We start from the raw sequence: 27,478 nt of genomic DNA on the forward strand, positions 1-27,478 counted from the left end.
TGAGTACAACGCATCTAGATGTGGATGTCAAATGCCATCCCAGCAAGTCAGAGTATAGTAAATCTTCATGTATACTCTGTCTTCTTAGTGCTCACTGCACTGTAAGGGCATTATGAACCAGAATAGTAGTTTGGCCTTACATACTAGTGCACATAGTTTGGTACTTAGCTGTACCTCCCATGGTTCTTTCCTATTAACTTTTTTTTGCTATGAAAAGAGCAAAAAACAGTGCAGTTGTCTTTCCAGGAAGGATTTTTTTTATATCAGTGTTTACCTGATTGCACACCAATGGGCAGTCAAACTCAGAAAATTTTCTTAGTGAATTAATTCTCAGTGGGCACAGAGCGAAATACTATTTCCTGGGAGAAATTCTCCTTAACAGAAATGTATTATTTTCCATTTTTCAAATAAAAGCAACAAACAAAAACCACCTCTTTTCTCAAAGTCCTTCAAAACACTATTGTAAAGCAGCCACACTTATCAGCATTGCTGAAGTGCTTTATGACCCTGGAATTCCTGCGAAGATCCAGGACTTCCAGGGAGAAAAGGAGAAGAAAAAGGAGATGGGAAACTTGATGTGGTAGTGATTTGGATATCCTGCTTGGGTGGTTATACGATAGCGAAGTAGGTTTAATCACCTAAACCAAAAGTTATTCTTTAACTTCAAAGTAACCCTTTAACTGTAGAACATATCTGTGAACTGAGATAAAACATTCCTGTTCTGCAGGTGGAAGAAGAGATCTTCCTAGTTCAAGCTCTCATCAGCAGCCATAAAGGCAGCTGCAAAACTAAAGCACAAAGAGGTAATGATTTTTTTTTTAATATCATCTGTATTGCAGCAAAGCAGATCTGATAAACTGAGTCTCACTTTTTTTTCTCTAAGGTGTTGGCTTGAGCAGGGGCAGGGCTGGTCACTGCTGTTCTCTGAAATGCCCTTAAGGCAGCTCGTATTGCAACACTTTGTCAGAGCACTGGTGTTGCAGTGTCATCTGCCAGCAAGCACCAGAATTTACTTACTGCTTTCCACCAAACACTTTCATTGCTGTTACACAGTGTATTGCATTTGATGCTTTTTCTTTAATCATCTTTGAATGCAGTCAGGCTCTGTAAGTGAGTGTTCATCTCTTCAGGTGCCTGGATCTCTGCAGCTCCTCATCATTAAAACAACGGTGGCTGAATGTGGTCAGGGCTGTGCTTGAGAACTACCATATGAAGAGTCATCATCCTCATCCCTCTCCTCCTCCTCCAAGGTCTCACCTGGTCAGCTGGAGAGGTAACTGAGGCTTGATTGCCTGCTTCCACCAAAGGTAGGCTGCTGATCAGTGAATCTTGTTAAAGGAAGTTAAATAATAACTCTGTTATCTTCCTTGATAGTGATTGCTTAGTGGGAATGTTCCCTTCAGTGGAGGCCACTAGTTGATTAGCTCCTATTGCCATACACATCTTTATCTCCTTTCATGTCAAATGTGCATTATATTACTTGAAAACAAGGCAACTTCTGACTTTGCTTTTCTCTGGATCGGTTGCAAAACATTCAGTTTTCTTTGGCGCATGCACCTCCAATGCTTCATTGCAGGGAGGAAAGCGTGTGAGGGGTGTGCTTCAGGAACAGCGAGGAGAGCAGCACAGCATGTTCAGGAGCTGCTTCTCAAATGTCTGTAAGTTTAGTTGGTGTTTTATCAGAGTCATCCTAGTTAAAGAATCAACTTTGATTCTTGTTAAATCGCCCCCTAAGAAAGCCAAGTTTTCTTTTAACAGTACTTAACAAGATGGGAGGAAGTGAGACACAAAATGTTTTTACTACTAAGGAACAAAGGAAGAGAAACTGTGTGACTGTCATGCTTTATTTCTAAAAATAGTTATACTACATTTTCCTGTAAAACAGCATCTGCTCTTTAAAATGAGATCAAATAAAACACACTTAAAATTGAACACTGAAGTCTGATATTTTTCCCTCCGCAGGCTTTATCGTCCTTTCAAATAATTATTCCCCTCCTCATAACACTGAGCTATTTTATTTTAGCCTTGCCTGAACTCCTCCTATTGTTTTATTAAACTGACTCCCTTTTTTACATAAGCTTTCCCAGTTGTGATCCAAATGCTTTCTAGCAGCATTGTCTGTTTATTAGTAGTGCATTAACATGAAATTCCATCTGCTATTGCCATCCCTCCCTCAAGTATTGCACAACATAGTTGCTACCTAATTTATTGCTTGAATTATTACTACTTTGTGCACTCTGCTACTCTGGAGGACTGTGTAAGTATCTCCTCACATTCATTTTCCCGACTTTGCTATTGTTTATGCTTATTTTTATTTATGAAAGCAATTACTTTTGTGATATTCTATAAGCTTTTATTGAAGTCTGTCTCCATCTCAAAAATATTACAGAATTATTTCAAATATTCCGTGGATGTTTTGCTTGTTTGAATGTGTCCTGGTTTTTAGCTGAAACAGAGCTGGGAATGTTTGGTTTTTTTCCTCTACAGCATTTTAGTTTAGTTTCTTAAACAGAGGAAAGCTAATGAAACATGTCTTGAAGACATGTCTCTGATCTGCATCTTTCCAGGTCATTTGCATGCAGGATAAAAAGAAAGATAACTATCACCACCACATTGTCCCCTGTATAAGCAGGCCTTTTGTGATTCTGACCTCCATGTAATATTAAATATTTCTTCCAGTCATCATAAAGTGCCAGCTGCACGTATATATATATATATATATATATATATATATATACACACACACACAATCATTCTTTTAGAGTGAAAATGCTTTGAATTCACCAAAACTGAATATTTCAACAGAAAGAGAAAAAAACAATATATGATGGAGTCACTGATACTTATCCATTGCATGAGCTTGGTTACTCTAGCAGGTGTGTTCTGACCTGTGTTACGATCCTCATTGTTTGAGTGTGGCGTGCCCCAAAGATATTTTTGTAAGTAACTGAGTCCAGAGAAGCTTGTCTGGTTTTCCATGGTAAGGTTAAAGAGGGCACATTCAGTAGCCTCTGTTGCAAATATTTTCCAAGTCGAGGTTTGGAAATGGCATGGTAGGAAGAATGAGTGAAATGTGTGAAACAGGCATCTAGCAGGCTCTGTGGTAAATGAAGGTACCAGCCCTAAAGTCTCTCTAGATGAACATCTAATTAAAATCCTCACATGCTGGCATCTCTCGACCTGTCTGTTGGCAATGCCCATGGCAAGACTAGGATTTATGCCGCTTTTGGACAAATGACCACACTGTACAGTGCCTGTTCCTGTCACTCTCTTCTGGGGGGTGAAGTGTCTTGCCCTTCTTTGGAGCCTCTCACAAAGGCACTCATCAGGGATCCCATCCTCTCCTCAGCCCATGTGGGAACTGCTCTCCTCTGTGAGACCCAGCTCAGAGTTGGAAGACACCGTCTGTAACAAGGATCAGTATGAAGGTAAACTTTGCTCTCCTGGGACCTGCTGCTGGCAAGTAAAGAGAGACTGATCCTGGAAGCGGAAGGAAGGAGAGACTGAGGCTGGCATGAATGAGGAAGTAAATTCACCTATAACTAATTATAAGGCAATATGTGTGATATTTAGCTAATTAAGCCAATAGTAGTTTTGTGTATTCCGCCTGAACCCTGTAGAACCCTATAAAAGTGTGTTGTTTTGAGCTAATAAAGGTCATTACGAAAGTCCACTCTTACCTCCATGAGGACTCCGTGAATATTTCGGGGGATCTTCCTACACATCAAAAACAAGATGACAGAGAGGTTTACAAGTACCAAGTGACTTCTGCACTTATCAAGTGTTTCAGTATTGACACTGTTCTTATTCAACCACAAAAGCTGTTTGTTGTCCATTACTCTCCGGTGTCAGAATTGTTCTCCGTTATTCATGTAAAATACAGAATGTGTCAGTGCCTCCATTCTTCTCCCTCCTGGAAATGAAGATAAAGATGAGTCTCCTGGACCACTGGTGTGTGTTTGTGTTTGCAAGTCTTCACCCTGGGGTTTTCTTCTCAGAACACACAATTTGATGTGTTTGCATTGAAAAAAGATGCAGTGAATGCTTCTTTAGAAAACAGTTCCCTTAATTTACTTATAAAGCAGAAATTGTAAAGCTGTTTATTCTTTGGTAATTTTTTTCACTTTCTTCCAGAAACTTGACTATAAGTCAACTGCAGGTTTTATGTGATAAAATAACTCAGGTGTACTTTCTCCTGGCTTGAAGGACTTAAATAGAGACTAAAATAGGCTCAGCACACTGCAGTTGTCTCTGCTTTCTAGCACTGAAAAGAGGTGCATATTGCAGGATGTCTCTAACATTTTGAATTTTATCCTTAACTTTCAGATAGCATCCACCTCAGCCTTGCACTACTCTTTAAGGCAGGAATGTCCTCATCATCCTCTTCAGTGTTGGAGATGGAGATCTTCCAGTACATTGATGCACATCAAAGTGATTTCATTGAGGTAGGAACTATATTACAGTGAAATGCCTGGAGTGCAGAACTGGTGTCCCAGAGTTCTGTGCTCTATGTGCCAGATGGCTGTTTGCCAGTAAGGTAACAAGCTGGGTTCCAGGTCTGGCATCAGATGTGCCACATCTGCTTCACAAAGCAAGGCTGTGAGGGGACGCTCTGAGTGGAAGAGGGATTTACACAGACCCCCACAGACCAGGTAGCTCCTTTGAGTGCATGCAGAGAGAGGCTCCACTGAGCCAAAATGTATCCAGGTGGAAGTACTGGTAAATCTTTACCAGTTAAGAAAAAAAAAAGCATCCATGACATTGCTGTGATGGGATGGAAATGAAACCATCTTCAAATGTGACACTTCTCGTGTTCAAAGGCCAAACACTGCAACATCCTGGGTAATTTAACTGCACTTCTTTCCTTCCTGTGCAGGGTCTTAAGGAATGGGTGGCTGTGGAAAGTGATTCTATTCAACCAAATCTGAGGAAAGAAGTAATACGAATGATGATGTTGGCAGCAGACAGACTTTCAGCACTGGGAGCCACTGTTAATTTGGTAAACCTGGGGTCACATCAGGTACTTGTCTAATTCTTGCATTTAAAACATCATATTTGCACATGTGGTTTACTTATTCACAGGATCACAGAATGGCAGGGGTTGGAAGGGACCTCAGGAGATCATCTAGTCCAGCCCCCTGCCAAAGCAGGTTCCCTGCAGCAGGTTGCACAGAAAAGCGTCCAGGTGGGTTTTGAACATCTCCAGAGATGGAGACTCCACAACCTCTCTGGGCAGCTTATTCCAGTGCTCCAATGCATATTCAATACTATGTATACGCATATGTGTGTTATGACTTTATATTTTTGGTAGCCAGATAACAATTTGTCAGTAGTCCTGTAGCTACATCATACCTGCTGCAATCAGTCCTTTTCTCAGACTGTCTGAGTACAGACTTGGGAGACCAGACAGGCAATCCAAATACAACCAGATGTTCCCTGCATAGCAGGGACAGTTTGCAAAAGTAAAAGGCCTGAGTTTTTCACCAGGGCTCGTTTTCACATTCTTTTGAGTAATGAAGCATGATAGTTAATGGTTCATCACCAAAGTCTCCATATGAAGGAAGCAGCTTTTACAAGGAAAGTGTTGCCAGAAAGAAAGGGCTAGCTGTCTTGATCATCATCTTTGGTTTTGGGAGCTTCTGATAAATGCTCTAAGCCATTTTCTTAATGACTGTTGGAAAGCAACAGGCAAGAGTTAATTTCTGAGACATGTGTCTCTAGCTTACTTACCTTACTGTAGCTGGGGGCTCTTTCCCACCCTGAGCTATTAGATTTCTATTCTAACAGGAATTCAAAAGTTCACTAACAGTGATTTCCTTTTCCTTCCTCTGAGGCTTCTGGGGAGGATTGTTAGAGTCTTAGCACAAGGACTTGCAGCACTGCAATACTTTAATATTTCAGGTTTTGCCATCTAATAATTGTAATGAATGAATTTAAAATTAAAATCTTAGCAGGCACTTGGCATGCAGTTCTGATTGCCAAAATATACAGCAACAGTCTGTATCGATAACAGTGGGGAATGGATTTTACTCTGCTCTGTGGTTGAGCAGAGACCAGAGATACTTTTCTCTACTGTGGTGGTTTAACCTGACTGGCAGCTAAACACCACACAGCTGCTCTCTCACTATCCCACTGCCCCAGGGAATAAGGGAGAGAATTGGAGGGGAAAAGGTAAGGAGACTCATAGGTTGAGAGAAGAACAATTTATTAACTGAAATAAAATAAAACTTAAAATAATGATTATAATAATTATGATAATAATAGTAATAGAATATACAAATGAGTGATGCACAGTGCAATTGCTCACCATCCAATGCCCTGCACATTCCTGGATAATGATTCCAGAGAAGGAAAAATCCAGAAACCACAATCCTGGAAGAGAGTGCAATCTGCTCAACCCTCATCTATATATTAAACATTACATTTTATGGCATGGAATATTCTACTGGCATATCCAAATGCCAGTTTGAATTTGTCACTCTCCCCTCAGCTTCTGCACCTGCAGACTAGCACAACATGGGAAGTTGGAAAGTTCTTGATTTGCTAGCAGCAACCAAAAACATCAGTATATTATCAACGTTTTTCTCATACCAAATCCCATACCAAATCCAAAGCACAATACTCTTCTAGCTACTGAGAGGAGAAAGCTATTCTCTATCCCAGCTGAAACCAGGACATCTGCCTAGGGCCAAAATACTGTTTCACAAAATGGGTTTTTCCTTTGATTGTTGGTCAAGCAGCTATGCTTCTGTGTTGCAACAGACTGATACAGACTGATATTACTAGTGAATACAAGGGAGTACACGCATTCCTTCACTTATTTCTCCCTCCTGTGAGACACCCAGACTCTCTTGGCCAGTGCGGAGATCTGTTCTGCACCGCAGTAAGTTACAGGATTAGTTTAGAGCCTTAATCTGTTTGGAAAACAGTCTGAAACAGCTGCTGCTGCCTCCTGCCAGGGAAATTTCATTTTGCTTCTGTGTATTTGAAGTTACAGGCCTCTTGTGATCTGTCCATGGCAAAATCAAACCCCAATTTAGTTTGTGTGGCTTTTGACTATTTTAGTGTCACAATATATGCTTTTGTCCCTCCAGCACAATCAGCTTTGTCTTCTCCAGTGTTGGGAAGTAAGAGTTTAGTAATGAGGGCATTTATGACAGTAAAATGTTAGAAGAGCTCCATAAAGTCCCTGCAGAACATAAACAGGTGGGAAGAAAAATCTTAATTTCTCTGGGTAGGTTAGAGCTGGATTCAAAGTCAGATTTGTGGACCTGATGAAATCAGAGCCAACTGAGTATCTAGAAGTATTTTCAATACTGATAATTCCAGGGGTTTGGGGGTTTCTTTATAAAACAAATGCAAGTTTTCAAATGTTTGTTTTTCCTTTATTACTTTTTAAAATATTTCTCCACAGTTGCCTGATGGACAGGACCTCCCTCTGCCTCCTGTGATTCTCGGGGAACTGGGGAAGGATCCACAAAACCCCACTGTATGTTTCTATGGTCACATAGATGTGCAGCCTGCCAAAAAGGAAGATGGCTGGAAAACTGACCCTTACACACTGACCGAAATCAATGGTGTGTATCTGATCATAATTTTTGTGTTGTTATTTGAACACACAACTCCAAGATTCTGAGTAGAAGGAGGCTTCCTGTGTGTTTAACCACAGCACAAGGACTTCTCCCATGGAAATCTGTGGGACAAACCCAACAGCTTTCAGTCTTGATGACTATGCTGTGAGTAGTGAGACCTGTTAGTTATCGCTTAATATTTGATGTGGAAGAGCCACATGATGTTAATGCTCCTTGTTAGTATTCAACAGATAATCCATTTCTGCTTTAAAATTCTTGTTGAGTTGTTGGATCAGCCATTAACCTTCCTTGCACTTCCCGTTCTTGCTTCATAACCCTTTAGTACCTCCAGCTGCCATGCTGGAGCTAAGGAGCATTGGTGGTAGAAGAATGAGACCCCCCCCCTTAATGTACTCATCCTTCCACTACAGCCAGCCGAGCATGAAAAGCTCCATTCATTTGAAGGATCAAAACTAAGGATGGAGGGTTAGCAGGGAGTAAGACCAAGAACCTAGAAATCCTGATTCCCAGGCCTGTCCTATAGCCATTAGATCACCCTTTCCTATCTGTTGGGATCAGTTCTACCCTTACTGGGATGCCTCCAGTGGGGACTGCCTCTGGTAAATCTAGTTGAGGCAATCCACAGATTTCTGTATATGAAACAGATTTATTTGCACATGAAACTGGAATCTGTCCCTGTATATAAGTGTACAGTCAAACACTTAAAAAAAATTATGTACCTAGACTTGTAGATTCATACTTCTACTGTGGTATTTATCTGTTTTTTTGCTGCTTGCTACCTGGGCTGGCTGGTGTGCACAGAAGCGATATATCATTCAAACTCTCCAGGCATGTCTGGTATGAACAGCTCCTAAGAACAAAAGCAAAGCTCAGAAACTGACATGTAGCAGAAACCACTACAGCTTTTGTGGCAAGAGGAATTTGCTGATTACATTGAAGTGACAAGAGAAATTTCAAGGATTGCTTAAAAACTTTCTTCTTTTTAAGGAAATCTCTATGGCCGTGGTGCAACAGATAATAAAGGACCTGTCTTAGCTTGGATAAATGCAGTGGAAACATTTAGAGCCTTGAAATTTGTACGTATCAATAAGGAATTATTATTGTTGTTGTCTTATAATCTCTCTGGAGGGATGCATTTAGCTTCCTGTGAGTTAGATGATACGTCTCTGTCCCAACAGATTACATGCATTTTGAAATATTAGCTTATTTCTAATGCTGTATCCAGGGTACTGGTCCCACTCCAGTAAGAATCTGTTCTTGAGCATCTTTATTTTGAACAGTCTGTATGCAATGTAAATATTGTATTGCTGTCATTGCCCTGCAGAGGAAAACACTAGGGAAAGCATTCAATATATATTGCATACATTAAACAGCTTTGATACCCTATTCTCTTGAGGGCTTTTAAAATGGTAAAATAACATACATCACAGACTGGTCCTGAAGACTCATCTGTTACATTCTGCCAATTTTTGTCTACCTGCAAGTTACCTTCAATTTATGTGCCTGCATGAAGAGAGCAAGTATCAAAAAATGCTTGTACATAATGGGCTGTTCTTTCAAGGATGTATTAGATATATCAAAGCAAATGCTTTGAATGGATGCATTAACCAAGTACAACTATACTCACTTAGTGCGATGTATCTCTGAGAATCAGACTTTTGCCTAAATTGTTACAATGACCAACAGAGTTATCTTTAAATCAGTCTGCATATTTAATAATTTTGGGCCAGTTGTATCCCCAATGCAAAGATAAACCAACTTATAGTTTAAGCTTTTAACTTGGTTAGCAAGGTATTCTAAGGTGAATTTGCACAACATGCTTTGTTAGATTGTTGAGAAACAGTTTTGTGCCTCTGTTATGACATTATGGCACCAATTGAGCATAAGTCTTGACTTTTAAAGTCCTTTTGCAACCTTCCGGAAAACTAATGTTTTTCTCCCATCAATAATACTGTATTGACCTCAGTGTCTCCTAAGGGCTAGTAAATCCTCACCTTATTTGCCTACAGCTTAGCTGTTGTAAGCAGATATGGTTATGGGGCTGTCCTTCTGCAGCTTTCCAGTTTTTCAAATCACTAATAGCTATTTTGGCATTTTAACAAGTGAGCAAAAAGAAATCTGTCCTTTGAAGCCTTTCCCTAAAAAACAGCACAGACCATCAAACAATATTCATGAACAGTTTGTTTCTAAATTTTTTTGTGGTCATTCAATGAACCATTGGTGAACCCATCCATAACACAAGTTCATTTAATTCTATACATTTGTTCTTGCACTTAATCTGAGCACTGAATCAAAAGATAAAGCATCTTAAAAGCTGTAATGAGAAAATGAATTGGAATGGGAAACTAAACTCAAATTTATTTCTCCTATGGGATGTGTCAGCATTTCGAACTCACGCTTTTCCATAATAAAAGTTCTCTTAATTACCCTTGGAAATACATCCTTATGAACTAGCAGGCAAATGGATTAACAAGTGCTAAAAGGACAATTATAGTAGAATCACCAGCAACATTTATACCACTGTGTGACTAACTCTGGTGATAGATAACACGTTGGGAAAACCGCAGCCGTGGACCTCTGCCAGGGGTTCCCGCTTGGGCACTAACAGCAGAAATATAAAAGGCAGGGAATTTTCTGTGAAAATGCAACTGTTGTTATACAGGCTTTCCAAAGCAATTAGAATATTTAATAGTACTGAGAGAAATCCCATTTTATGAGACAGTCCAACAGATTTTCTGGAAACACAATGAAAAAAGGTACCCCTTATATTCTCCTTCAAAAATGAAAAGTACAGAAAAACTTGAACAAGTGTTTTCTGGGAAAATATACGTGTATATTTATTGATGCCCTTTCTGTCGAAACAAGCTGTATATCCTACATCCTTCTTTTCCAAACTGCAAACAAGTCTGCTTTTGACTTTTTTAAGATTTTTTTTTATTTTTATTTTGAAAATCCTTGCTCCTTACCCAGACTTCTCTAATGTTCATTTAGGCTATGCCAGTAAACTTTAAGTTTGTAATTGAAGGCATGGAAGAAGCAGGGTCCTTGGGGCTGGAAAAATTACTTGAAGAAGAAAAACAGTGCTTTTTCTCTGATGTTGATTATATTGTGATTTCGGACAACCTCTGGCTAAGCAACAAGAAGCCTGCCCTTACATATGGGAGTCGGGGAAATGCCTGCTTCTTTGTGGAGGTAAAGGTTCATTTGAACAGGACACCTGACTGGAGAGCAGAGATGTACCTGTAGCCACATCTCTATCTGCATGCAGAGAAAGACTGAGGGCAAGCTTAATATTTATGAATACAGACCCTTCTTCCATATCCTTCTTTGCTTGTGCAGATTTCCCACCTCATTTAAGTTCAATTAGCCTTATTTACTTTAATTAACTTTTCTTCAGTCATCATTTCTCCACTTACACTCTCTCTCCTTGATCTATTTCCTATCTCATTACTTTTCTGCTGCTCTCCCAGTCTTTTCTCATCACTCCTTCTGCACATCAACTCTGTTCTCTTGCAGCATCATCCCTATACCCCACTTACTCCAAACCCATTTATTCTGCACTTCTGCCCTTTTTGCAGCAGATTCTGCTTAGTCCAATGTATCTGCCTAAAGGGACTTGAGTTAGTTGGATCCCTGGGTTTAAAAGCCCCACAAAATGTTTGTAACCATTGGCAGAAGCAAATAATAATGTACTGTAGTATATTTAGCAGCCAACACGAGCTACTGTGAAACAAAGAGCAGAAATTTCTCATCTGGAAACTTCCTGATGAAGCATAAAAGTAATTCAGAGAGAAGATTAAAGAACTAGAAAACTAAAGAAAAATCTCCATTAACCTTTATGTCTGAAATAGAATGAAATTTGTTTTTAACCAAAAGAGCCTTGGCAGCCTTGATTCAATTCTTCTAATTCTTGGTTAAGAAAAATGATGCTATTAAAACACCAAAAATGATCTCTGCCTGCTACCACACACTGGGCTGTAATGAGGTTTTGAGAAGAAAAAACAACTTTGTTGCAGGGAAATAGTTTATGATAAACCTGTCTATGAAAATGTGTTTGGAAAAAGAACCCATTTAATAAAGCAAATGCCTCTCTCTGTTCTAAAGCCGTATGATTCGAGAGACCTCTAAATTCTTATTTGTTGCAATCTGGAATTAAGGTTGCACATACAATTTCTTAATGCAAAACAAGTAAGGTTCATTCTTGCCTTTGATATTAAGATTTTGCATTGAATAAAAAGGATAGAGAACTCGAGGAATTTATTCTGCGATGTTAGAAACAGTAACATACAAGTGTTTCACTTATGGTGTATTCAATCTTACTGAAGCAAAGGAGGGAATGAAGAGGAACCCTTGCTTTCAAATGCCTGTAAGTGCTATAAACAGCTGAATTTCTCTCTCTAGTGGTTAATGAGAGCCCTATCTTCTCTTTACCAGAAGCAGATTGTTCCTGACATGATGTTTTCCCTTTTATAAATAGAAACACATAATTGTTTTCTATTCATTTCTTCCTGTGTTCAAAAAACTGAAGCCACCATGTGCTGTAGAAAACAAGAAGTTGCAGAAGAATAAGGTAGGGAGGGTTTATATGTAACCAGTGTTTTTGGTGCAGGTTGAATGTGGCAGCAAGGACCTTCACTCTGGAACTTTTGGAGGCATCATTCATGAGCCACTGACAGACCTGATAGCTCTGCTGGGTAATAACACGCGCCATTGCTCAGGAGTAACTGGGGAACAACGGCTAGCCATCTGCCTAATGAAGACCAATGCTATGTTTAATTGACCTAAGTAAGGCAAGTCTAATTGAAGCAAGATTCCCAGGTTTCCAGATCTCAGCATAGCTCAGATGGCAGCAGCCAAGGAGGGGAATGTCCCCAGTAAGGCCAGGACCTTAGACAAGTGTCCCTTACGCTGATGTCAGTCATGTGTCAATCAGGAACATTTAAGGATTGCTATCAACTTGAATACATACACATGTAGTGAAACCTGACTTTTAAATGCTGATATGTGTCTCAATAGGATGATGTTTTCATGTGAGCAGCTGGCCTGGCCCACCACAGATTACATACAAACAGCAGCTCAGTGGTTTTCTTAATAAATATGAAAATGCATCTATGCTACAACTTGATGGATACAAACAGTTGCTGTAGTTGGTTGTTAGGCTTACTCATTTGGTAAAGTGTTAGGTAGAAGAGAAAAGGTGCTGTGATTGCCAAGTGGGAGAAATGGGTCCCACTTGTACTGATAATTCTATCTTATTTTGTAGACAGCCTTGTGGATCCCGCAGGTCATATTCAGATCCCTGGAATCTATGACAGTGTCGCTGCCCTGACAGAGGAGGAGAAGAAATTGTATGAATCGATTGAATTTGACCTAGAGGAGCATAAAAATAATAGTGGTGTGAAAAAATTCCTCTTTGGCACCAAGGTAACATAAAATCTGTATAAATGGTCAGCAGAAAGAATTTAAATCACCCATTCGTAGCACTTATGTATAAAGCCAAACTGAAAGATATTTTTCAGTCCATGGCAAACTCAAAATGAAATAAAGGAGCACAGAGCAGAAAAGGTAAATAAAATCAATTCGCTGAAAATGCAAGCTACCACACCTAAGGAAAGTGATCCAAAATATGAATATTTAATTAAAAGGAATAATGCAGAACTGACAGTGTCGATCCCCCTCTCTTGCACTGCAGATCTTCTCCCCCACACCTAACCACCCCCAAAAAATAAGCATTAAAACCCCTGCATACGGGTTACGTAGTAGGAAAGAAGTTGTATTTTACTCTGAACAAATGTGGAGGCAGCTTTAGGTAGATGTGTTTTGGTATGGTTTTTATGTGTTTAATTCATATTTTAATGTCTGCTGAGCATGCCAAAAAAGCACCCAAAGCTATAAGCCTCTCTTTGACAGCAATTAAAAATTATATCCTAAATAAAAAACAGCAGGTAAGGACTGTCTCAGAAAACTGTATGCACAAGAGTGGCAGCTGGGAGAAAGGAAAGAAGTGATTAAATTTTTTTAATCACTAACATAATTATACTGGTATAAACTGTAATATGAATGCTTTTATTTCCATGAAAAAGCTTCTGAATTAGCCTAAGCTAGACGGTAATAATCAGTAATGCAGACGTATAATGTAGCTATACTAAGCAAGTTTTGATGCTTTATCTATACGAGGATGAAGTGGTGCAAATTTTATGTGTACATTAAGCTCTGGTCTCACGAAACTGGTGTAGAAGGAAAGGAACCATGCCCTGGGGTTCTGCGTGAAGACCAATTTATAATTTATATATTTATTCTTTCTTCCTTAGAATAACAATTTTTATTATATTTTTACCCTTCTTATCTTCTCCAGAAAAAAACCAGATCAACTTGGTTACTGCACATTATCATCTTACCTCTTGTATTATTTAACACTCATTAGTAGAATTTCTTCCCTAGGATCATCCAGGAGGGGTCTGGATAAACTAGTCACAGGTTTCTCCTGCAAGAAGTTCTGAGATCAACAGGTGGTCAGATCAGAAGTTGTTCTGATTTTTCTTTGCACTAGAGAAGTTTACTTCTAAGATATTTTAAAATAATGCTCCACTTTTCTTGCTGTGCATGAAAAGCTCTTCTCTTCCAAATATTCCTAAAGGGAAACAAACACTGACTGAAATAAGTAGTATTTTTTTAAATGAAAATATATGAGCCTGGGTTTAAATTACAAGTCAAACATCTTTAAAATACAAATCTTAAAAATAGAGATTATAGGATGGAAAAAGGTTGTTTCTTCATATCAATTTATGTCAGTTGTGAACGGCTCCAGTGTCATCCCTTATATTTTAAATGTTATTTCTTTGAAGGAAGAAATACTTCTACATCTGTGGCGTTACCCTTCTCTCTCTATTCATGGGATTGAAGGAGCTTTTCATGAACCGGGGATTAAAACAGTAATTCCAGCAAAAGTCATTGGCAAATTCTCAATCCGTCAGGTCCCCAACATGGACCTTTCAGTTGTGAAACAACAGGTAAGAGCCAAACCTTTTCTTTGGCCTCTACTGTGTAAACTAAGTCACTCTTAGCACCTCACAAATTTACACCCGAAGTAGTAAGCTGAATGCTTCTAGCATTTATTTGTTTCTGAGAACAGAAGTGGGAATGTGGGTGTAAGCTTGAGTTGCAAGAACCTGAATGCTTCTGACTGCAACGTGTTATCCCTACAGGTGGTGGAGCACTTGGAGGGTGTCTTTTCCAAGAGGAACAGTCCAAACAGACTGACAGTGTCTATGCCTTTGGGTGCGAAGCCCTGGCTCGCTGATGTTAATAATCTACTGTATAAAGCAGCAAGAAGAGCAATAAAAACAGGTATGTTCCTCTTTTTTTCAGTCTTTACTGTGTCTGCAAGTGTGCAGGGAAATTGTGCTCACTCATAGACCGTAAGGGATTTCCTGATTTGGTGCTACAGTCGCTTACATCACATTGATGTATGCATCTTATTGATTTTGATAGAACAACTCAGCCATGGGGGCCTCCATTTATTGCTGAACTGTGGTGTATTTAATAGGAGTAGCCAGAAGACCTAATTGAGTTCTTTTGTTTACTGATACAAAGCCAGAGGTTTGTAGAGTGCAACTAATTAATGAAATCAATCAGCTACACACTCAAAACAATTCCTACTCGGAAGCTCTTTATGTTTAAGCAGGTAGCTGATATTTGGCAGCTGAAGACAAGCACCCTTATTTCACTTAATGAATTCATTCTTTCCATGTATTTCAGTTTTTGGAGAAGATCCAGATTTTATTCGGGATGGTTCAACAATTCCTGTTGCTAGAATGTTTCAGACTATAATACAGAAAAGTGTGATGATGTTTCCGATTGGAGCAGCTGATGATGGGGAGCACTCCCAGAATGAGAAAATAAGCAGGTTTCTTTTTATTTTTTGTTCATTTGTACTACAAGAGAAGGGAAGAGAAACGAAGTCCCTGAGTACCCACCCATAAGCACTGCCACATGGGAAGCTTTGCTCTTCACTGGACACTCCCAAACTACTTTCTCTGGCAAACTCGTTGCTGTGCCAAGCAGAAAGCAAAATTCCCAGTCTAACACATACCGCTATATACTTTTCATGAAGTGTTTACACAGTCTTTAAATATATTGCATTGGCAATTTTAATTTCAGTGACAATTAAATTTGTCTCTGATCCAAAAGATGATGATGTAGATGGGCACCTTTTGGTCACAGCATCAATTTCAAAGTATTCCAGTCAAACATACCCAGGCTAATGATTAGTTAAGGGTTTTAATGGTTTTCAGTATAAATGAATATAAAGGTGTATCTATATTACAGGGACCAAAACTAGTGTAATTATATCAAAATTAGCTTAAACTTGCAACTTGTGTTCATTCTTTGAGAAGCCATGGTAAGACACTGTTCCACGGGTTGCCTGAACATGTGTGCAGCTTCTGAGACAAGTCATGCTGAGCACGAGGTACTGGAGAACCCTACAATAATTCTCAAATTGTTTTTGTTGTCCCTCAATACAGCCTCCACCCTTGTGGCTACAGACAATAGTAATTAGGGGACAAAACACTGGCAAAAGTTTCCTCAGTGAATCCTTCAGAGGAATGCCAATTGCAGGATGTCCAGAATTTCTGTGCACTTGGGCCTTTTTTTTACTGACCAATCTTGGAAATTCCTCTGAAGAATCTGAAAAATTCACTGGACTATGCCACTAATTTGAAGAGCAGAACAGCTTGACAGTGTTTCATTCTCTTTCTTTCCTTCTTCATAGATACAACTACATTGAAGGAACCAAAGTGTTTGCAGCCTTTTTCCTTGAGGTATCAAAGCTACATCAACACTTATATGAAACTTACAACATGGAGACTAACAACTGATAGTCCATCACAAGAAAATCAGCAAAGGACTTTTTTAATTCTTAAGCTTTCTAACCTCCTGATGTGGAAAAACATATAAATCACCTATTCAGTGGGTCTGAATTGCTGGAAAAATAAATGCCATGCTATTAATTGTCATGCTACTAAATGGCATGCATTTGTGATCTGGTCAATCAAGTTATCTTATCCCTAATGCTATAATATAGGGTTAGGGATAATTCATTCTTGCTGAGTGGAATATGTTACATTTTAGTTTTAAAATTCTGAGCAATGGGAATTTTGGCAAATATTTTTATTTAAATGACTTTATTTCTCTTTTGTAGTATGTCCATGTTCATGCTGCCTAGTTCATATTTCAGTTTCTGAATACAAGCCATTCGTAACACTGCTGTTTCCTCCTCACTATATATGAAATTTCACTACTTAATTATTTGAAGAAAGGTCCAGTATCATGTAAATCTCTTCCCTTTCCTTCACAGAAGGCTGTAAATAGAAAATGCAACTCAATTAGCTTGCTGAATTTAATGCAAAAGACTTGCCTATGAACATTTACTTCTGGGAATAATTACTGAGGTCAATAGAACTGTAATAGTAAATAAACATTTCCAGGTCTGGATTCTGCCTTTCCCCTCCATTTAATCCAAATCTCCTTTTACTCTTCTGTGAGCCTAGTTTTAAGAATCACTACATAGTATGTTTCCTTAATGTGACTTTTCTTCTTGTACAACAGCAAAAAGGTTTTGTAAACATCTGTTCTGGCCAGAGTCTGTCACCAGAAGGGCGTTTTTCAAACCAGTTAGCAACTGGTTGTTGCTAATTACTTTTAAAGCATCAGTTTACATTAATAATTAAATCAAAGGCAAATGATGTATTTTGAAATTAAGCAATTAGTTGAAAGTTCTGTTTGCTGCTTAGGTAAAATAGCAGCACAAATTACATAATTCACATCTGTATGTGAAAAATGTAATTTGTGATTGTAATAAATGTGAAAAATGAAATATGTAATTTATTACAAAATGTGTTTTTTATTATAACATGTAGTTATTTCACACACAACTGAAGTGACTGAACCAGATTTAAACAAAAACTTAGTAGTCTTATCCCTACTGTTAAAACAAATTACATTAAGTAAGCTATGGAAAGTAGTTGCTACCTTTCCTTTCTCTCTTGCTCCCTTGCCTGGAAAAATCTGCAAGAATAAAGGTGATTTAAGGGCATAAGGTGTGGATGTGGAGTCTATGGAAGGGAACGTTGTACCACAGATAATGTGTAATAACACCTGATGTGGAAAGTTATCAGGATAAAAGCCGTGGCTGAATTTAAAATTGTAAATAAACAAGCTTCTGATTTTTAGTAGCTCTCCTGAAATTCTGGGGAACTGGACATAAAGGTATCTGGGCTTTTACGAGGTCTGGGAACAGCAATAATCCAGGATACTTAGGTTTCCAACAAGGTTCTCGGTAAATAGCCATTTTCAGACTTGGGGCTGTGGGGCTCACAGTTCAGCTGGTGAGAACTGAGTAAGGATGTTGGCTGCTGAAAGCACTCAAGGGGAAGGGGAGGACCCAGCTCAGTCTTTCGTATTGTGTGGGCTCTGCAGACTGTGTAACTGCAGAGTAACTTCTGGTGCTTGTGTCAAGAGAGAGGACTCCAAGACAAGGACTGAGCCTTCAAGATCAGAAGACTCCAGTTTGCACATCATCAACTTGCAAAACAGGTCCTCTACAGTGTCTCAGCTCCCTTCACCTGGTTAAACCATATAGGAACAAGCACGGCAAGGAATGCTGCAGGGGAGAGCGCTCCAGCATAGGACTCGGGGCAGATTGGTCCATGCTTAAAAGCTATCGGTTCATAAAGGTAAATGATTGAATTTTGCTGAAGTATTTAAGGACATACAATTGACATAAAACATTATTTGCAATCTCATTTTATTTAGTGTCTTTAAAAAGTGACTTCAACTATTTATGAAAGAACAGCTGCTCATAAATCTGACCCTTTTGGCAGAAGAGAAGAGTAGTAAGCTTGGTGATATGTTGGAGGTGGTATATTTCCTCATGCAAGAGGTATGGAGGCTGTGTTTCTAGGCTATAACTGCTTTGGAAAAAGGTACAATCCATGCTGTCTATGGGCTCCACAACATGAGGAAGTGCAACTGAAGGAGGACTTATGCTAGGAGTAATTTTTTCTGTTGCTCTTTGAAACACCAAATACAATATGGTAACAACAAAGCATCATTTTATAAGCACAGGTATTATCAGAGCAGTGCACTGAAATAAGGTTCTGCTATTACTGCCAAATTAAAACCATGTGTGTGAAACCAATGAATTATGCAGACCACCTTCATGCCTCCTTCAGTCCCAGAAGAGAAAAATAGCAGAAAATTTCAATTTTAGATTCTCCTGGCCATGAAAGAAAGCACTGAGGAAGCCACTCCTGCTCACAGGGGTATCCAGAGCTATTTTTTTCCCTCTTAGATGAAGACAGGGCATCCACCAGTCATCCTGCATTTTTTTCTGTTGTGAAGCATCTCATCAGCCTTTTGAAAATAAAATTTGTTGTGCATTTTTCTAAGGTCTGTACTGTTATACACTATTGCTAGCAATATTACTTCTTAGTTGTATTAACAGCTATTTGTTGCCGCAGTAAGCTAAAGATAACTCTAAAATAATAGTGCTAGAAATAGGATTCAAGTTTGCTTCTATTTGTTAGCCTTATTCTAGATATGCCATATCCCATGTCAGAGCATATTAGATATTCTCAAATCCTGACCAACTAACTCCAGAAATCATATGTACACTTTGTGTGTGTGCATATGCATGTATAGAGCGCTATATATATGTGTATATATACATACGTTCACAAGATCTAATCCTGACATTGTTATTAATTTTATTTTTTTTATTAAAGGTTGAATAATAGCTTTTGGTTTTGGCCACTTTATGTGCAAAACTACAATATGTTTACTAGCATAGTTTACACAAAGTCACAGAAAAGGGACACCAAAACCAGGTGATTTTCAGGGTTAATTGGCTTGGTTAAATTTTATTCTAGACTAATTTTTACACTGTGATAAAGGTCTAGCGTTAATTCATGTTTACTTCAAGGTACCTCTTCACAGTGAAACCTAAGTACAATTTGTTTCACGTATCGCATTCATATAATCATATAAGATGATGCTTTGCTGATTAAACCTATGCAGTTAGTAAGAAAACAACTTTGTGGGGATGTCCAACAGCAGACACCTTTGAGAGCTTGATTGAAACACCGAGACGTGGATGCCTAGTGTGCCACGGGGGATGTGCTACGGTATCTAAAAAAAACATGTCTCAAGGATGGCAGACACAATTCAAGCCCTGTGTGTGAACACTGCCAGCGGAGTGGCACTGGCTGAAGGCAGCACCCCAGAGCACCTCTAATGGCACTAGGTGGGTCTGTCTCCCTGGTACCTTGTTCCAGGTCTTCTCTCCTGTAGGCTGTACATCCATGTTGAAGGGAATCAAACTCTCGGGGCGGGATTATATTTTCCTACTAATTATTAATGTGAAAGAAGACATTGGAACATTTTCATTTGCATTTCAAATCAGTGGGCTTAAGTGTGAAAGTTGCTTTTTGATGTTATATAAATACACTTTTTAATCTTTAAGTAATGTCTCAAAAGAGAAGACTAAAAAATGTGGCAGTCAGCTAAAATCACGGAGAATGAGTAAAGTAATAAGATGCTGACAATAGGAGCTGAAGGCATAGAGAGATGAGCAGTCTCCTGAGGGTAAGAACTAATCAGGTCACCATCTGCTTAGCATGTCAACGTGGAAGATTAGGCTTACTCATGTAGTTATGGCTTTCCTTTTCAGTAACATTACTCCCAAGAAGCTTGACTTTGACTCCTGCTAGTTAATCTTCTCAGAATTAGCTTGTTGGACAAAATGTTATACAATCCCTTGCTAGCTAAGGATGTCCATAGTCCATGTTTGGCACAGGAAAGACTGTGTAACTGTGCCTTTATGATGACACAGAAGCCTGCATCACAGTGGCTGGTGCTGGAAACTTCCACCTGCAGGTAACATGTAAAGTTAAAATACTGATGCTTGAAAAAAGTCCTAAGCACAATCTTCTCACTTTGTATATCCTCTTTAGTCTCCTTGGCTCATCTCCATGTTGCTCATTGCCAGGGTGTGAAGGGTGCCTGTGTGTGTAAAACTTGCATAAGGGTGAGTGTACATCACTGCGTGCCCTTGTTCTCGCCTACCTCCAGAGCCTGTCTCTCTGCTAACAGAAACACTCACTGCCAGCTATTTCCTGCCACAGGATTTTCTAGGATCTTAAAAAAAAACAAAACCTTGCAGCTTCTTATTCCTTCTTCTTTTTGCTTGCTTTCTCAAATACATCTGGTTTTAGAAGACCTCTTCTCTAGAAAGATGCTGACTTCAGAATTGGTCAGAACTGCACAAATTACCATAGTTTTGGTGCAAGTTACTCTCTTATAGGGGAAAAATCATGGTATTTTGCCAATGCTTATTGCCCCAAAGAGGAACTTAATTGATTTTCAAAAGTATAACTTGTATCATACAATCACAGAGGATCTCAAATTGGAAGGGACCCATAAGGATCTTTGTGTTCAAGTATGTCCAGATATGTATGTATTTTAAGCTAAAGATGCATCATGTTCATGTCTCTTAAGAGGTAAATCATTATATAAATATTTTAAACAGAAATATACACATAGAAGAATATGAACAGTTCCTTGTTAAGAGAGTGCATTTTTGTCTGCTTAGCTCTACAGCCAAGTATTTCAGCGATCTTCTCACTTGCATTCTTCAGAAACATGTATGAGGAACAATTTCACATTACAGGTCATTTAGATAAATAGGTAGTAAATGCTTTTCCTGGGATACTGCTACATTAGATTATATAAAAATAGACCAGGAAATTCAAACTGACCTGCTAACAATGCAGGCATGGTGGTATACAATTTTGCAAGCTCTATGCAGATTTTTAACTGAAGCATGAGCTCAGAATGAACTCGAGAGGCATCATTTGAATATTTCCACTGGTTTCTAAGGAGGTAAGTGGAAGAGCCACTGACTCTTGTAACGGGGCTTTCCAGCCCTGCCTGAGGATCAGCAGTTCCTGCAAAGCTTTTCAGCTGATTCTGCAAACCAGATGGAATGAGTTGTTTAAGATGGAGGATGATGGAGACAGTTGCTAGTTACTTCATCTACTCTCACAGAGTTTTAAAAATTGCAAATACTACCTGAAAGCATGCTTGCATTTTCTTATGTAGTTCCTCACTGGTTCTTTACGTGAAACTTGCCACATGCACTTACTCCTCAAGGCAGGAATGAAAGCTGTGTTGATTTGTGATTTTAATTTTAATTTGTGGACTTAAATTAAATCGGTGTGTAAAAGTGCTTGCAAAAACATAACTAGGCATTGAATTTGGATTCTGTTTGCTAAGAAATTTTATCCATGGGAGGGAAAAAAAAAACAAACAACAGAGCCTTGATTAAGCTTCAAAGTGCACACTGCACAAGGTACATCCTGTCAGCAAAGAAAAACGGTCAAGTTTACACACATTCTTAATTCAGTGGATGTAGCTCTAAAAGGACTTAAACGCACGGGCCAGGTGGGTAAGATGCTGACTAAGGATTAAATCTGTATTTCATGTAGAATGATTTTCTTTGCAAGTTCCTTTCTGATCTGATACCACATTAAATCTTAAAGTGAATGTCTTGATGCATAATGTACCAGACTTGGTGTTTATATTTGAGATATCTGTCTTCACAAACTTATTTTGTTGGTTTCTGGGAGATGAATAATACAGTGGCAGAGCTGTAAATACTGGCAAGCTGGACATCTTCACACATAACACATAATACAGGGCAATAAATTAATCTCCTTAATTTTACTGCAATGAATTACCTTTTATTAAAAAAATAGTACAACGAAAACAAATCTTTGGAGGTCTGGCATTGTCAGCCTCCAGACAGACTTCTATATAGCCATACCTTAGGAAACCAGATGCTGTTGTCCTGGTTTTTAGCTGAAATAGAGCTGGTTTTCTTTTTAGTAATTCGAAGAATGATCTGAAGAAGTGTTTTAGTTTCTAGCCTGGGACTCTCTGTGAGAGAGATATTGATAACGTACCAATGTTTACATCTTTGTCACTGGAAGTGAATGACTTTGTGTTCTGTTAGTCCACAAGCACAAGATTTAAGGGGGGGGGAAGAATATTTAAATTAATAAACTTAATTGACAGTTAGATATGCCAATGGGATATTCCATATCATATCACATCATGTCATGTCCACTATATTAGTGAGGGTCTCTTCCTCTTTTGTCTCTCTCTGGCTTTCGCTCGGGCTCTCGCTCTTCGCGGTTTCGGTTCGGGATTGTCGCTCCTCCGGGATCGTTATCTGGGAACAGGCCGGGCTCGGTCAGGAGAGGGCTGAGCTATAACATTGGGTGTCATTCACTTGCATGTTTTGTTACTGTTATCATTATCTTTACTATTTTAATATTATTAATAGTATTATTTTAAGTTTTCTCTCTATTATTAAACTGTTCTTATCTCAACCTACAAGCCTCCTTATCCTTGCCCCCCCCAGTCCTCTCCCCTGTCACCTGGGGGTGGGGGGGAAGTGGGTGAACGGCTGTGTTGGCTGCTAGCCAAGGGCTAGCCAAGTGAAATTGTCACACTGTATGTATGTGTGAATAATACTGATGTTGCTACCTGTCTTAAAATAATTTCAGTGATCTCTCACTGTGAAATAACATGAAGTAACAGACAATTGCAAGTTCTCCATCCTTTAAATGCATTTACAATTTTTCTTTTAATGTCTGTCAGAATAATTCAAAGATCATGTTAGCCGTGTCTTTTTATTTGTGGAACTGAAGGAGATTTTTTTCTTTTCTTTTCTTTTTTTTTTTTTTTTTCCCCTGAACTTAGAATTGAATCTGTATTCTCTGTAATAGAAACTGGAAAACTTGGAACATGACACACTCCTGACATGCAGCCTTCTAGTGTGAAGAAACAAGTGGTGGCAGAGCCCTCATATATGTAAGTTTGTATCACTCTTTTTTTACACTTAGAAATTAAAGGGTCAGTATTGCTTCACTCATCTCCTATGCATTATTGCCTTCCTGACAAGACAGCAAATTCTGTATGGAGAGTTACCATCACCAATTTGGCAGCGACCCTGACAGCCCAGTGACGGCTTCGAAGGATAGTTTCATTTAGTCACAGTGGAAGGACCAATAAGATCTGTCAAGTACATCCCTTCTCAAGACAGTTTATTTTTGGGTTCTGGATACTGCAAGTTGGCCATATAGTCCAATTTTTATTGAAAGGCAGTGGAATGAAAAAAAATACATTTTAAACAAACAAAACCATGATGAAGAGATGTTGGGCTGGCTTCATTACTGGTGAACAAGCTGGCAAGGACAGTCGGTGGTGCCTTTGCCAAGTCACCACCATAACGTGCACACAGAAGCATATGGGCCCAGGAAAAATAAATTAATCTTCACCCACAGTTGTATCCAGGTGGTGGTCTACCTTAAAATGCGATTTTCTGAATGGGACAGCCTGAAGACTTAAAAGACAGTGTCCATGGGTCAAAAATCCAGTTGTCTCATTCAAGTAACCTCAGTATTCAGCAAGATAAAAAAAGGGAAAAGGTCTGATTTATTGGTACACGCAGATTGACATCTGTATCTAGAAAGCCATTCCCACAGAAACCTAAGTAATGTCATTCCTTTGCATGTTTTGTATTGTGTATGCACAACATTCCGCTTACGTTTATGTACAATTGCTTCATATGAGCATTGATGACTATTTATTTTTGTGACAGACGACTGTGATACTGAGTAGATAGCTGGCCGGCTACTGTTCTAGACTTTTATGTATCATAACTATTACACACTTCTCTTGCCACTTCTCAGCTGTTCTGTAACTTGGCTTTAGGGGAACAGAACTGATTATTCATCATCTGACTAAAGATCATGTCTGACTCCTCAAGGGCCTCTGTGAAGACACCTCTCAGCAGGCTCCGGGGGTCTGTTGTGCCGCTGCCGTTTGCAGGATCAGCACTTCAAAGGTAACTACACTCTAGCGGTAACTTCTAAAGCTGTCAGCCCACAGAACATAATTTTGGTAGGAGAAAACTAACCTTGAAAAGTCCACATAAGTATTGGCTTTGCAATAGGAAAGTTTTGGTGGTTTGGGTTTTTTTGTTTGTTTGCTTGGTTTTTATACAGTTATGTCTTCAGTTATCCAAATACAAAAGCAGAAAGGATAAATGTTAAGTCTGTAGAAATTCAGCTTTGCTTCTCCTAAGGTACACGTTGTGTTCCTTGCATTTGGCTGACACGATCCACCAAGGTGGAACAAGTCCAGTTGTGTCATTCCTTCAAGAGCTGACACTGGCAGCAGCAGGCCCTGATGATCTGTCTCATGGGCCAAACAGAAGGATTTGCCCTGTTAGTCTCTTTTGTTAGAATCTGTGACTCTAAGTGTTGGCCTTGGGATAAGGGGGGAACTTCAAACATTATCCCGTTTTTTCAAATTCGTGCAACATCTGCATCGTTATGGACAACACAGCCGACTGCTTGACTGTCCCATAGACACGACTCGCTGTACTTTGCAGGGCATGTCAGAGACGTTACCGACACGACCATCATCCCAGTTCCATCATCACAGAGTTTTTTTCTAAACAAATCTGACGTGCAAGAAAACCCCCAATTCAGAGTTGGTAAGTAGGATTTCTGTGACAGCCTTATCCTGCTAAATTACTGATTTCTGGTAATAATAACGATGAAGTTGTGTGTTTCCTGTACATTAACAAATATGGAATATTAGAAGTCTGTCTACCTTTCCTACTTCAGTTACACAGCCAAGTAAAGAGCTGATATTACTCTTTAAATGAGAGAATTTCCAGTGAAATCAGTATTCTGGTGTGGAATAGCTCCTAATGTCATATTTGGTTAGAAAATAAATACATTCTATATTTACAATCCATTTATAAAATAATCTATTAACTAATTAATGCTTTACTAACTAATTAATCATTGACTTCTTTAGTTTGCATTTTCATATATTTTAATCAGTATAAATATTTCAGAACAAGCATCAGAACAAGGAACAAGCATTTAAATTTTCAGCGTTACTTTAAAATTATGCACATATCTCAAACAGAATATTAAATGTCTAAACATTTAATAAATAGACATTAAAAATACAAAAATTATTTCTTTTTGTCAGACATAATTTTCCTTTTATTATTAGCAATTCTGCCTTAATTGCTGCTTCTACAATACCAATGGCTCCCTCTTCAGGCTATTCCTAAAAAATATTGCCTCCCCTCATTTTCTGTTAAAAATATTTCAATTTACAAAACTCCAGCTCTCGTGATCATGCTTTCTCTCCCAGCATGTCCCCCCTCAGTCAGCAGATGATGAAATAACTGATGGACCAGGCCCACTGACCTTGGATACTACAAATATTTAAATACTGGTGTTACCAAAGGTCTAGACCTACAGAAATTCTTAGGCATGTAAAGAGCACTTGTAAACCACAGAGAAAAGGAGCTTGGGGGACATCAAATGGTTGTTTTACCGATTTTCCCATGCTGAAAAATATCAAGAACAATTAGACTGTTATAATGAGACTGTTCTTAATCAGATTGTTCCTACAATGGCCACTGGTTTCCATAGTCTTTTGATAACCTATTAAAGTTCTTAAATGTCCTTATAAATATATATACTTAGAGGTAAATTTATGTATAACTGAAGATATCTTACTACAAATTAAGGAGTCTTCCTCTGTGTAGATTTGTTACTATACGGAGGACAATTAAAGCATGTACTATAACCCTCAGGGACTGGACAGAGATACCCTTCTACTCCCTATGTTCTGTGTGATACTTCTATCTACTGATACTCACATGTTTTAAACTTTATTCATTAATTTCAAATCTTGATTATCAAGATTCATAGAATCATAGAATGGTTAGGATTGGAAGGGACCTTAAAGATCATCTAGTTCCAACCCCCCTGCCATGAGCAGGGACACCTTCCACTATATCAGGTTGCTCAAAGCCTCATCCAGCCTGGCCTTCAACACTTCCAGGGAGGGGGCATCCACAGCTTCCTTGGGCAGCCTAAGGTCATTCATCTGGGTTCACTGTTTTAATTCAATAAACAGCTCAGGCTGTAGTGACTACTCATCCTCAAACCATTCTTACAGTCTTTCCAACCCACTCCAGAACTGACAGTGTGTGACACTGTGTCACAAGGCAGATTAGCCAATGACTAATTGGCTAAATGAAACTGTAAGTTGTTATGTCTACTTAGTGATCCTGACTGTGCCTTATATACACTGTATGACTGAAAAAAAAATCAGTGAACTCCCAACACATTCACAGTGGTGTGTTCTCCTAACGCTCCCCCACAACAGCCTTGGAGAATGTTAAATGCTGTTTAACTCAGTTATTCTATCTACTAGAAATAATGGGCAGTAAGAACATAAATGGTACATCTGCATTTCAAAATCACAAGCGACTGTGAAAAAGCAACTGTGTTCCACCTCAGATGTCAAAGACTCTTTAGATCACGCTTCTTTAGTTTTGGTATTATACTAATCACGTGATTCAGCTTAAGAAAGGGGGAAAGACCATGGAGTGCTTCAATGTTATGCTTTCTTCATGAGCGTACAGAACACAAGGTATTTTACACATTGTGCCCTCACCCTCTTTAGCCGTTTCCCTGTGGAACTGCATCCTCTGAAAAATACTGAAAGTACAGCTTGCAGAGTTTGTGTCACCTTCAAACGATATTCTTAGTGAACTGAGCTTTGTCTCATCTACTTAATTCCTTCCCACTCCTTCACAACACCCCTCCCGTGTATTGGCACCAGTTCCCGCTGCACCGCCCATGCCGAGTGAGAATGTAAAACAAACGCTCGTTTGTTTCATGTACGACCCCTGCGCAGCACAGCCGTGTGACCGTGTCACC

The 27,478-nt window shown here is 38.9% G+C and overlaps 1 protein-coding gene across 1 annotated transcript; it reads left to right on the top strand.

Annotated features, from left to right (window-relative positions):
* The first annotated feature begins 1,282 nt into the window (after window positions 1-1,282).
* CNDP1 (carnosine dipeptidase 1) lies at window positions 1,283-16,471 on the top strand. Its single transcript, XM_010174445.2, has 12 exons — window positions 1,283-1,307; window positions 4,327-4,445; window positions 4,877-5,020; window positions 7,415-7,577; window positions 8,580-8,668; window positions 10,584-10,784; window positions 12,202-12,286; window positions 12,856-13,016; window positions 14,438-14,602; window positions 14,798-14,939; window positions 15,351-15,498; window positions 16,366-16,471. Exons 2-12 carry the CDS (start codon window positions 4,368-4,370, stop codon window positions 16,469-16,471), a joined length of 1,482 nt encoding a protein of 493 aa, XP_010172747.1. The 5' UTR covers window positions 1,283-1,307; window positions 4,327-4,367.
* Window positions 16,472-27,478: the final 11,007 nt, after the last annotated feature.

Source organism: Antrostomus carolinensis, unplaced genomic scaffold (genome assembly GCF_000700745.2).
Source record: "Antrostomus carolinensis isolate BGI_N321 unplaced genomic scaffold, ASM70074v2 scaffold15328, whole genome shotgun sequence".
Classification (NCBI taxonomy): Eukaryota; Metazoa; Chordata; class Aves; order Caprimulgiformes; family Caprimulgidae; genus Antrostomus; species Antrostomus carolinensis.

What these genes read in the sequence shown, in the direction of transcription:
- CNDP1 (XM_010174445.2), top strand. Translation starts at nt 4,368, where the DNA reads ATGTCCTCATCATCCTCTTCAGTGTTGGAGATGGAGATCTTCCAGTAC. An exon ending in CATTTAGAGCCTTGAAATTT is followed by an intron (nt 8,669 to 10,583) that starts GTACGTATCAAT and finishes ATGTTCATTTAG; the next exon opens with GCTATGCCAGTAAACTTTAA. An exon ending in ATGCCTGCTTCTTTGTGGAG is followed by an intron (nt 10,785 to 12,201) that starts GTAAAGGTTCAT and finishes TTTTTGGTGCAG; the next exon opens with GTTGAATGTGGCAGCAAGGA.